The sequence below is a fragment of the Erigeron canadensis genome, chromosome 3 (genome assembly GCF_010389155.1).
Source record: "Erigeron canadensis isolate Cc75 chromosome 3, C_canadensis_v1, whole genome shotgun sequence".
Lineage (NCBI taxonomy): Eukaryota > Viridiplantae > Streptophyta > Magnoliopsida > Asterales > Asteraceae > Erigeron > Erigeron canadensis.
In genome coordinates this window covers 26,487,345-26,499,963 of record NC_057763.1, presented here as the reverse complement: position 1 = coordinate 26,499,963, position 12,619 = coordinate 26,487,345, and the positions used below count along the sequence as shown (strand labels likewise).

Below are 12,619 nucleotides of genomic sequence, written 5' to 3'. Positions count from 1 at the left end.
GTTACTGTTTAATTTCTTTCATTCCAGCATCGGCTTAATACCTCTACTTTCACCTGTTTCAACATTCACCAGCCAAGTACTAAACTCGCTATCATCTCCCAAAAACATATTTGTATCCAAACAATACTTTTCAGTCTTTTATCCTATTATTTTTGAAAAAGACCCGGGAAAACATTCTTTAGCGGTTCATTGCCCATCCAATGGTCGGTCCAAAACCGAATATCTCTGCAATCTCCAAATTCTCATTTGACCAGATTGCCCAACCCAGTTCCAGCTACCTTCAGTTTCATAACACATTTCATAATAGAGCACCAAACTCCCGTCATTGCCCCATTAACTGGAACAGTGGACCAACACCTTTTAGTCTCGTGTAATGCTTTAATCACTTTTCTCCAGAGACAATTTGGCTCGTTTTTATACCTCCAAAACCATTTGGACAGGAGAGCATCGTTCACGTCCCTTAATTTGCACAATCCAAGACCTCCCACGACGATTGGGGATGCCACCATATCCCACACAACCCAATGTATCTTTTTCACCTCATCATTCCGACCCTATAAAAATCGTGTCCAACTAAATCAACATTTTAAGTTTGACTAAATGGATGTCTGGACGATGAGCGCCAGTGATGTTAATGATGACATTATGGTGGCGGTGGCGATACGTGGTAGTAGCGTGGCGATAACCGGTGATAGTGGTGCCAACGACTAGTGTAAGTAATTTATGTACAAAGAGTGTAATGTAGTTATTTTAGAAATCAAGTGATAAATGTTTTAAATTAATGCATTATAGATATTTTTAGTATAATATATGTTTCGGTTATTAGAGATATAGAAAGTCTGTGGGCATTTTAAGGTTATGAAATCTTAGTTGAGAAAAATATAGATAATAAATACTTTATAGGGTAAATTACACAAATCATACCCGAGGTTTGTTCGAAACTACATTGGTAATACTTACAATTTAAAAATTACGCGAGGCATACTTATCGTTGTCAAAAACTTACACTAACCATACCTATCACTGACAATTATTTATTTGGCTGTTAAGTCAAGTCACGTGCCGTCCATGTGAAGTACCAAAACCGTAATTTCGTGTAAACTTCGAATATCATCCATGTAATTTACCCTAATGAAAGGAGTCAAGGTATTTTGGCCAAAATACCAAAAGGAAGTAAATCCGTTTTTTTTATTCCCGTGGAAGTCCACATTTTGGCCGAATCTTGTTCCATAATGGTACGGCAAAATAATTAAGATATATATATATAAGGAAAAGTGAGTATGAGGCTGTTATGCACCCAACTGAGTGAAAAACCCCTCACATACTAATATTTTAATATTTTAAATAAATACATGGCCCCCCCATGATTTTTACCTTTTAAAAAAAGGTATGTGAGGGGTTTTTCACCCAACTTGGGTGCCTAACAGCATCATATTCCCTTCCCCTATATATATATACATTTCATTTATTAAAGTAAGTAGATATTCTATATTAAAATTCACATATACACATACAGTCAAACCTCTATAAATTAATAATGTTGGGGTCGCGGTATTTTATTAAATTATCGAGATATAATTATATCGATAAATTAATAAATTATTAATTTAAAGAGGTTCATGTATCACTTTCAAAATTTTCATATCTAATGTACATTCACACATTAAATGACACAAGAGTCCAAAGCAAATTGCTTTCGACGATAAAATTTGTTTCATGAAAAAGACATTCGTGAGCTTAAGAGCTTGATTACGGGTATGCATTATTAGCACAAAAAGGATGTGAATGAGTTGCGGGATTATCCTGGTGAAAATAATGAATGCTATGAGGTTCAAAACATTAAAAAATTTGTGATGGTTACTGTTCAAAATCTAGTTGATGGTGATATAGTAATTTTGAAATCAATCACTCGGAAATAAGCGGCTAACAACTCTTCACAACTTTTTGTTGCGACAATGTCTCAACTTTTAAATGCAATGTAGAAATTTAAGGATAAATTCAACATAGATTTAAAGTTTAAAAAAAAAAACAAGTGACTATAGATGCATTTTTTACTAAACAATATTAAAATTTTGAAATATATATAGTTTTGATGGGACCTATATATTTACCTTGGGTTTCAAACGTGTGGTTTACATCCCTGTTATGAGGTTCAAAACATTAAAAAATTTGTGATGGATACTGTTTTAGCAGGTTCAGGACATTTTCAGGTTTCATAGCACTTTTGGTCCCTACTTCGGAAACCTTTTGCAAATTTGGTACAAATTAACGGTGGTTGTTAAATGAAGCCGTTAAGTGCCGTTAAAATTAAAAATGGTATTTAATTGTAAATTTCTAAAAATCTAAAGGGTATTTCTGTCAAAAGTGTTAATCAAAAAGTTTGTCCTTTTGTCACAGTTTATTCCGATTATTGCTTTTATATCCATTTCTTTTATTTAAAAAAAGATATTTTTTCTGCAAACTTCCCTCTTCGATTCCATTTTCGCAATTTGTTAAATTGATCTGAAAAACATCAGATTTTGTTTGTGATCCGATTCCGGTCATATTCATATTTTAAGTTTTCCGATTCATCGAGATTCGTTGACAGTTACTTTCCAGGTGAATTTTCTGGCAAAGTTTTTTGACTGAATAATAGGCTAGGGTTTGTGCGGAATGCAAGCCTGAGCATTTTGGTACCGGGCGTGTTTTATTTCGTAAAATCAAAGTTGAAATCGCAAATTTAAGTTTTTTGGCAAATTGCCATATTTTCCAGCGACGGTTTCTGAAGTTCATTTTGGTCAGGGTTTGTGCGCGGTGGAATTCTGAGTCGATTGGTATTAGTTTCGAGTTTATACTCGAAGAAGGGAGGAAGAAATCGTGAATTTCGTTTTTCCCGACGCGTTATGAATTTTCCGACGAACTGTTGAACATTCCGACCACCATTGTCTCTTACATTTAGCGAGCTAAATTATAAAACTTTCATTTATAGAGCTTGTAAATTTTTATAATTTTTTACAAACAAGCACTTGTATATCTTAATGACAACGTGACAAACTTTTTAACCATCACTATTAACACAAATACTCCTTACACTTTTATAAATATACAATTAAACACCATTTTTAATTTTAACAACACTTAACGGTTTCATTTAACAACCACCGTTAATTTGTACCAAATTTGCAAAAGGTTTCTGAAATAGGGACAAAAAATGCAATGAAACCTGAAAAGGTCCTGAACCCGCCAAAACATACAAACCACAAGGACCAAAAATGCAATTAACTATATAATTTATCTCACACACAAATACACCTATATATACCCCACACATATATAAAACAAAAAATAAAAGATAAAAGGTCGACTCACCTCGAGCGTCCCCATCTTCCACAGGAGGACTAATGTTGAAGACGCAGACACAAGGACGCATGGTATCAATAGGGAGGGAGCGTCTACATTTCCAAGGACGCACGTGAAGACTCCCTATAAGCACTGCCCTAACAGCATGTTGCCAAGTCATGGTATAATATTTAACCGACAAATCTATCGTTATGATACACCAAAGCACGCTATCATTTAACTTTTATTACTCCATAATATTACAATATTAATAACAATCTTAAGAAAATATATAAAAAGGAGATTTCTAGGCATTTAATGCTAAAATATACGTATCATCAAATTCGATTTTTGAAACCACTAAACTGCAAACCAAATTGAAACGAAACAAGAGGCGGTGGTGTGTTCTACCGGTTTCTTCCAAACCGGTTTCAAACCAAGTCTCACACCTTCCCCCCTCAGAAAACTACTACAGTAGTAGACATAACCATCAGGAAGATTCTATAACCTACCAGCTATTCCTAACCTTAAGATGTTTCAATTGGGAAATGCTCTCTGGAAGATTCTTTAACCTATCAGCTATCCCCAAGACGTCTAACAGTTCCAAACTTTGTAAACGTCTAAACTCATCAGGCAGTTTCTCAAGCTTATCGCAATATGAGAGATCCAATGTTTTCAAACGAGTTATCCAACGAGTTGCAACGTTTCCACTACTTTTTGACTCGACTCGTGACTCGTACGAGTTTAACAACTATGCCGATATCCCCAATTATATACATACAGACGCAAAAATCCAAGTTTATTAATACGAGTATATAAATGATGCCATGTAACAGAAATGTACAAGCCATGAATGTTAATTAGGAAGATTCTCTAACCTAGCTTCTAGCTATTTCTTGACCTCAAGATTTTTCAATTGGGAAATGCTCTCTGGAAGATTCTTTAACCTATCAGCTGTCCCCCATGTGACGTCTAACAATTCCAAACTTTGTAAACGTCTAAATTCATCAGGCAGTTTCTCAAGCTTATCGCAATATGAGAGATCCAATGTTTTCAAACGAGTCATGTTACAGATGCAGTCAGGAATATTCTCTAAGGATGAACAATTGAATAAGAGTAACTCCTCTAAACACTCCAATCTATCCAGATCCTCGGGTAACTGCTTTAGGTTCTCACACCAACCAAGGTCAAGTACTCTTAGACGAGTCATGTTACAGACGCAATCAGGAATATTCCGCAAGGATCCAGACAAAGATAGGCTTAACTCCTCTAAACACTCCAATCTATCCAGATCCTCGGGTAACTGCTTTAGGTTCAGACACCATTGAAGGTCAAGTACTCTGAGATGATGCTTCAACATATAAATGCTATCATCTACTCGAAGATGATTCATGTTTGGAAACGACAGAGTACTACTCTTAAACTTCTCCAGTAGATATGAAAACGACCCATAATGATGTTCATCCTCATAATCATCGATGACGGAGAGGACTCTAAGCCTTGGAAGTTCTACAGGCACAAAGATTTTTTGACAGCTACTCAGTGATAACACTTCCAGATTAGGGGTCAGCCCAAGGTTGAAGCTACGTAACTCTTTATTACCACTGAGGGTGAGTTCAGTGAGCATTGTACATTCAACAGGCATATCGAGTTCCTCTAAATCTTTACAATAATCAACAGGCATGACTAGTTCCTCCAAGGCTTCACATTCTTCAACTGATAACACCTCCAGATTAGGGGTTATCCCAAGGTTCAAGCTACGTAAGTTGGTGTGACTGACGGAGAGTTTAGTGAGCATTGGACATTCAACAAGCATGACGAGTTCCTCCAAGACATCACAACGTTCAACTGATAACACCTCCAGATTAGGGGTCATCCCAAGGTTCAACCTACGTAACTTATCGATACCGAAAAGGGAGAATTTAGTGAGCATTCGACATTCAACGGGCATGACGAGTTCCTCCAAGTCTTTGCATTCTTCAACTGATAACACCTTCAAATTAGGGGTCAGTCCAAGGTTCAAGCTACGTAACCCATAGATACTATGAAGGGAGAGTTTAGTGAGGGGCAGCACAAGGTTCAAGCTATGTAAGTTACCGATATAATGAAGGGAGAGTTTAGTGAGCATTCGATATTCAACAGGCATGACAAGTTCCTCCAAGCCATAACAAAATTTAACTGATAACACCTCCAGATTAGGGGTCAGCCCAAGGTTCAACCTGCGTAACTTAGTAAAGGAAACGTTGAGGGACTTCAGAGGTGAAAGACATTCGTTGGAAATGGTGAGTTTTTCTAAGGCTGTACATTCGTATAGGTCTAGCTTCTTGAGATGCGAACATTCATCAGAAATGTTGACTTCTACCAACTTTTTACATTGACGAAGAACCAATTCTTCAAGATTTGGAAGCATCCCACCAGAATTTAAGGTTTCTATTTTAGAATAACCAAGGTCAAGGAGCCTGAGTTTGGGAAGAACCTATCAAAAGAATATATAAAAGAGAGATGAATTGAATATAAATAAAATAAAATATATGCAGCACCATACAGATCAAATTAAACAAATTAACGAGTACTCTACCTTTTTTTTTCCCCCTTTCCAGAGTTGATGGATATGGCTATAGGGCATTTCCATCACAACAAGCCTATCTCCTTGAAATGTATTAGGTAAATACCTATAAGGGTATCTATACCAATGTAGAAATTGTAAACTGCTTGGAAGGTATTTGCCAGCTTCAACAAATTCATCTATTTTAGATAGCCACACCACGTGAAGAAAACATAGTCTTCTCATCTTTTTAAGACTTCGCGAAAGTTTAGCTGGACGGAGATTTGTGTGCTGTAGTTTTATACCTCTTATTGATTCGGTACCCTGTAATATAAAATATATAAATGACATAGAAAAGTTTATCATAACAAATAGAAATATGATATCTCCCATATTACAAAATAAACTTGACCCTTACCAAGTCTTTATCTACTATAGTTTCAATTTCATGATTAATCCATAGTAGCTTATGGCGTTCCGGCTCATCAGGATACAAGCTACGCACAATATGCATCCCCATTTCTTCTACATGATCATGCATGTCCAACAACCTCTTATCATTATCATCATCATGCATGTCCAACAACCTCTTATCATTATCATCATCATAAGCATCATTACGATCATAATACTTATGACCATCACAAAAAGTAATTAAGGATTTCTTCTCGAGAACTCCTAAACCAATTTTAGCTCGATATCCTAAACTTTCTAGTATTATGATTGCTCTCTTCTTCTTTTCGCCTTTCAATAGGCAAGCAACATGTAGGAATATGTCTTTCTGATCCTCCTCTAGAGCATCATAACTTATTTTCAATATTTTCAAGGTATCACCCCATGGAATTGTTTCTAATCTTTTGATGGCATCTTCCCATGCATCCGTAGGACAATCACGAAGAGATGAACTTAAAGTTTTGATGGTTAAAGGAAGACCAGCAGCATATCTTACAACCTTTTCAGATAGCTCTTCATAACCCTGAGCTGGACACTCTGTTTTAAAAGCATACCTACTAAGGAGACGAATTGCATCCTCATCTGATAACGTACTAACATCATGAATACTGTGACTCTCAACTCCATGGGCTACCAATACTTGCCTATCTCTTGATGTAATGATGATTCTACTTCCTGGCCTAAACCAACTTGGTTCTGCCAATGCCTCAAGTTGCTTTCCATTGTTCACATCATCTAGAACTACAACAACTTTTATACTAGGCATCCTCCTTTGCATCATACTACGCCCCTCAAAATCACTTGGCACATCAATGCTTTGATCACCATACACAGAAGTTAGGATCTGCTTTTGCATATCCTGCAAACCCTTGGAGTCTTCTGAGCGTTCTCTAACATTCTGAACAAAGCTTTTACCATCAAACTGATTGGCTATACGATTAAAAATTACACCTGCCAGAGTCGTCTTCCCCACACCACCCAGACCGGTGATCCCTATCATCCGAACGTCATCAAAGCCAACTTGTAAACTCAAAAGTAATTTCTCCACCCGGGTCGTCATGCCCACTAAGTTATCATTAACATTGAAATTGGCGAAATATGGCTTTTGTGAAATGGCATGAACAATTTTCTCGATGAATTGAACTTCATGCCTGTGTGTTGAAGAAGATTCAATCAAGTTACTCGGAATGTCACTTGACCAGTTATTTTCAATTGTATATATGACTTGTATATATATAATCATACATGAATTAGTAAACTAATTAGAAACTACAGATCGATTAAAAACCAACCATCAATAGATGGATTTGTACTTGGGGAACTTGACACTTGTAGTTCTTAATTGGTTCAAAATGGTGATACATGGTTTTAGTTTAAAAAAAAAAAGTATACTTCGTATATATATACAAACATGAGATGAGACATAAGAAAATACCCATCACCGGTCTTGGTCAACTCCCACCCTTCTAGAGACGCTGCTTGTGCCATAGCAGCTCTCCATCTCCCAGCAGCCTCATTCTCTAAGTGTACTGAAAATGCCTCTCCAACTTGCCCCTTTAGGTCGCGGACTTCGCTGGGTTTCACGTGATAGAAGATCGGGTATAAAGTTCGCTCCTCCTTTGGATCCTGGCATATTTCTAGGATCTCTACAAGCTCGTTTAAGCACCAATAGGAATCTGCATATCTCTCGGAAAAAATAACGATGTGAAACTTGGAATCTCTAATGGCTTTGGGGAGCTTGTCACTGATCCTTTCTCCGACCTTGATGTCTTTATCATCTTTGAAAACGATAATGCCACTTTTCCGAAGAGCATGGTAAAGGTGATCAACAAAACTGGTACGCAAGTCTTTACCCCTGAAACTTATAAAAACGTCGTAAATGTAACTCTTTTCAACCGATGAAGATGAAGCCGATGCCATTACGAATAAAATGGAAATTTTGCGTTTGGAGTGTGAATGGTTGTTTAGTTGACTTTGAATGTTCTTACAATCTCAATTCTTAGATCTATAATCAAATACTACTCGTAATAATAATAATAATAATAATACTAATAATAATAGTAATAATAATAATAATAAAAGCTTTTTAGACGACGTTGACTTGAAGAATCTTCGTTTTTTCTTAACGCGTTATTATTACCATTTTATTATGTTTCGTGTAATATCATTTTAAGGGTTTTGATTGATAAAATAATGTTATTAAAGATAATATATGTATATTACTAGATTTTAGACTCGTGTCCAACACTGGACACGAGACTTACAATATTATTAATATCAGATCTTCATACAATTAACTATTTAAGTCATAAAAGGTTTACAATCTTAAAAATATACGATTCCATGTTATACTTTGCAAGTTGTAATACAATAATTACATGAGACATATTGATGGTTCTGTTTGCTATAATCACTCCAGAAGGCAAATGTTACAATATTTTCAATATTATAAAAATCTTTGAAACCAATTATACTCATAATGTGATATATTATTGAATATATATTAGTTATTATTCAATTGAATATATATTAGTTATTATTTTATTGGATAAGTATTAGATATATATTAACCATTATTATTTATTTAATATATTAATATTATTGGGTAAAAAGTGTAAATTTGTGATGGAAAATGTACAAAAAGTGTAAATTAAAGTCAAAATTAAAAACAATGGTCAACTTTAAAAAAGCGAGAGTTGTGATTGGTCGATAAGTTATTAGAGCAACTATGTTTTAATATAATAAAAGAAGTGACCATAGTTAAATTAGTTTGTATAAATCTAAGTTTCTCTAGTTTAACAAAAACAGCTTAATATCAAAACTTATGAATGACCTACTCAAGTCTTTCAAATTTCATCAGTTTCTTAAATAATGTAGTCTAAATAGTTCAAACCTCGACCCAAAAACTAAAATGATTATCGCGTTTCATTTAGCAATGATATTGATTGAAATGACTATTGAACTTTTATCTTTTTACCTTCATATGATCATTATTTTATTTAATTTATGCACCAAACTAATCATTTTTACTTTCACAGCAAACTTTTGCTTCTTATCACCAAAGTTTCTATTTTCGACACCAAACAAACTTGTAATAATTATTTTTACTTTCTTTTTCTCATTTCAATAACAGCATCCATCCTTTTTTTCCCCTACAATTCCAACAAAATCAATGTTTTTGAAGTGTAAAAATAATGAAAAAAAAGTATATGGATGTAGATAAAGATTAAACATATTTACAAGATTGGGTTGCACTAAAAGAAGATCGATGATGGTGAGGAAATAAATTTTTTTAGAATGACAATACACTTATACACCATTTATCTAGCTTCATCGAAAAACCTGACCCAACCAAGTTTCAAACCCAAATCTGTGGGTAAAAACTTCACATATCTTCATACTAGTTCCGAGGTAATTGCCAATTGAATTCGACCTCATTGGCGAGAATAAAACGTTTTGCCAAATAAAATGGAGACGTGTCACGTAAAATTAAAGTGTAGCCTGAGATTCACCATAATCGGAAGAAAGGTATCATGCATTTATGTATAAAACTTGAAAGTTCATTAGAGTATATAGATCAATGAAAAAGTATACGATCTAACTGTATACAAGCCGAGAAGTACATTCAGACCTAAAACCACTTGGTTTCAAAGCCAAAAGATCCGAGAAGTACTCATAATGTGATATATCATTGAATATTGTATACAAACTAGTTGCAAAAGGGCTTTACTCAAAAGGACTGAATCGATTATTAAGAGACCTTATCTTCTATCTTAAAACGATCCCTTAAAGATCGTTATGACATTCGTATCTCATCATGATTTAGAGTTACATTAGATGGATGTCAAGACCACTTTCCTGAATGAAAACTTGCAATAAGACATATACATGTGAGCCTGAAATTACATAAGGTAAAGAACACATGGTCTACAAGTTGAATAAGTCCAAATAAGGGTTGAAGCAAGCATCACTAATATGGTACCTTAAGTTTAATGAAGTCATAAAAGAACCAGACTTCCTAAAGAATCAAGTGGATTAATGCACCTATCTCAAGATCAGTGAGAGTAAATTTACAATCCTTGTTTTGCATGTGGATGATATACTTGCAAGTAACAACTTGGATATGTTGCATGAGTCGAAGCATTTACTTTTCGCAGAATGTCGACATAAAAGATCTCGGTGATGCCTCTTATGCCATAGGTATCGAAATACATCGAGATAGGCGTAATGACGTTCTAGTTCTTTATTAAAAAAGACTTATATTGAACACATCTTAGAACGCCATAACATATAACACTACACACCCACTATAACTCTAGTAGTAAAAGGAAACGTATGTGATTGTTTCCGAAGTTTGAATAATGAGATTAATGAGTAAATGAGGATGATACCTTACTCATAAGTAGTTGGGAGCATTATATACGCTCGAGTCTGTACTTGTTCAGATATCGCTTATACTCCCGGTATGCTTGGGAGTTAACTATCTAATCCGTGATTAGCATATTGGAAAACGGTTAAAAGGTTCTACGATAATTGATAAGGACCAAAGACTACACATAAACTTATAGAAGAGGTGACAACTTAGAAGTAGTAGAATGTTTTAATTCCGATAAGAAGTCTACTTCTGAATGTATATTTATGATTAGTTGGCAAACCTATCTTTTGACGGAGTCATAAGTAGAAACTGATTACAACGTCTACCATGATGGTTGAATGTTCATAATTTCATATCATGGGATGTTGTTAAAGAGCCTAGTTAGTGGACTCGAAAATCGTCAACTTTGTTTATAGACCATTGAAGCTTTAGTGTGATAACTCAGCTACCGTAACTTATTTGAACAGTAATAGTTCAACTGGCGCTGAGATGCATCTCGATACAAAGTATCTGTTTGTGAACGGATTGAGGAAAATGTTCTTTGTATTGAGTGCACAAGTACACATATGATGCTAGTGGATCCAATGACCGAAGGTCTTCCTCCTAAAATCTTCGTAGGACACGTGTCGATGATGAGGCTTATTAAAAGACCAATTATGATAGCATGTTGTACTTATTGGTCATTATTATTATGTTAATGAAAATTTTCCTCCTTATTCAAGTTTTGTTTGTCTATTAGCTACACTTCGAGCTCATAATAGTGTATAGACATTATATAACAAAATTTGTCTTAGACAATTGATCATTGCTTATTAGTTTTAAATTTGAGTCATAGTTTGACTAGTGGAGGTCCTGAGTTGATGTTTTTCTTTACAACTGTACTTATTGGCTATGATTTCGGTTTAAAACAAAATGAGTATTATTCCGGAACTTATTTGAATACTCATAGATAAATGATGGCCCGGTCAAGTGGGAGAATGATGGAACCACGTTAGTGTGACCGTCACTGATCATGTATCATTCCTGATATGATAATTGACGATAATGAAATCTCTATGTCTAAGTAAATATATGATGAGCGTATTTACTCTTAAAGACGTAGCATAGGGTTTCCCATTTGATAATTGGAACTATGAGGACTAATGTTACATACATTAAACGCCAAAGAGGTTGAATGTGAAAATACTCTCGTTATAAATAGAGAGTCATAAACCCTAAGTTTAGGTTAATGAAGAAGCACTAATCACACATAATACCCTCCTAAAATTCGTGTGTCTCTTCCTCATCAAATCCGTGCATCATGTTCAAGCCGAATACTCATCCCATTATTACTCAATCAGCTTGTCATGGGAACCTGAAACCAATGACAATTATGCTTTATGTTCTTACAGGTTCCACAGGAAGATCTGAGATGTTTTATCACTTGAATCAAATCATGTTTATTTCAACATACGTGTCAAATTGTGCACCTCATGGGTATGATTTACAGATGTAATGTATCAACCAATGATTTGAAGTTTTTGTGTAAATTTAATTATCCAATTTAAAACTAGAAAACAAGTAATGTACGCAATCAAATCAATTTTTAGACTCCATAATTAGTTTGTGGATCGCGTAGTTCAACCTCTGACTTCCTGTCTTTAAATACCATAACTGCTACTAAAACTCTTTATCATTGTGTTCGTAAACATACTTCAACGTAAGTTACTCCTTGCAAACATGTTTCAATCTCCCCAGTATATGACTTCATGCTCACCACTTTTTAGGCTTATGATTGCCAGCCAATACATGTATTGAGTCAAGTATGGAGCACATAAAGCTTTTATTAGTGAAAATCTGCCATAAAGCGTTCTCGGGTATGGACTCGGGATTTGAGATTCTTGAGTATTTTTTGGTTGTTTTATATCATTGACTGTATTCTAATCATG

General features: G+C 34.8%; 1 protein-coding gene across 1 annotated transcript; it reads right to left on the bottom strand.

Annotated features, from left to right (window-relative positions):
- Positions 1–186: 186 nt before the first annotated feature.
- Positions 187–8,236, bottom strand: LOC122591779 (disease resistance protein RPV1-like). Its single transcript, XM_043764020.1, has 7 exons — positions 7,752–8,236; positions 6,282–7,467; positions 5,897–6,187; positions 4,220–5,794; positions 3,831–4,069; positions 3,349–3,476; positions 187–278 (listed from the first exon to the last, which is right to left on the bottom strand). Exons 1-7 carry the CDS (start codon positions 8,234–8,236, stop codon positions 187–189), a joined length of 3,996 nt encoding a protein of 1,331 aa, XP_043619955.1.
- Between the last annotated feature and the right edge of the window lie 4,383 nt (positions 8,237–12,619).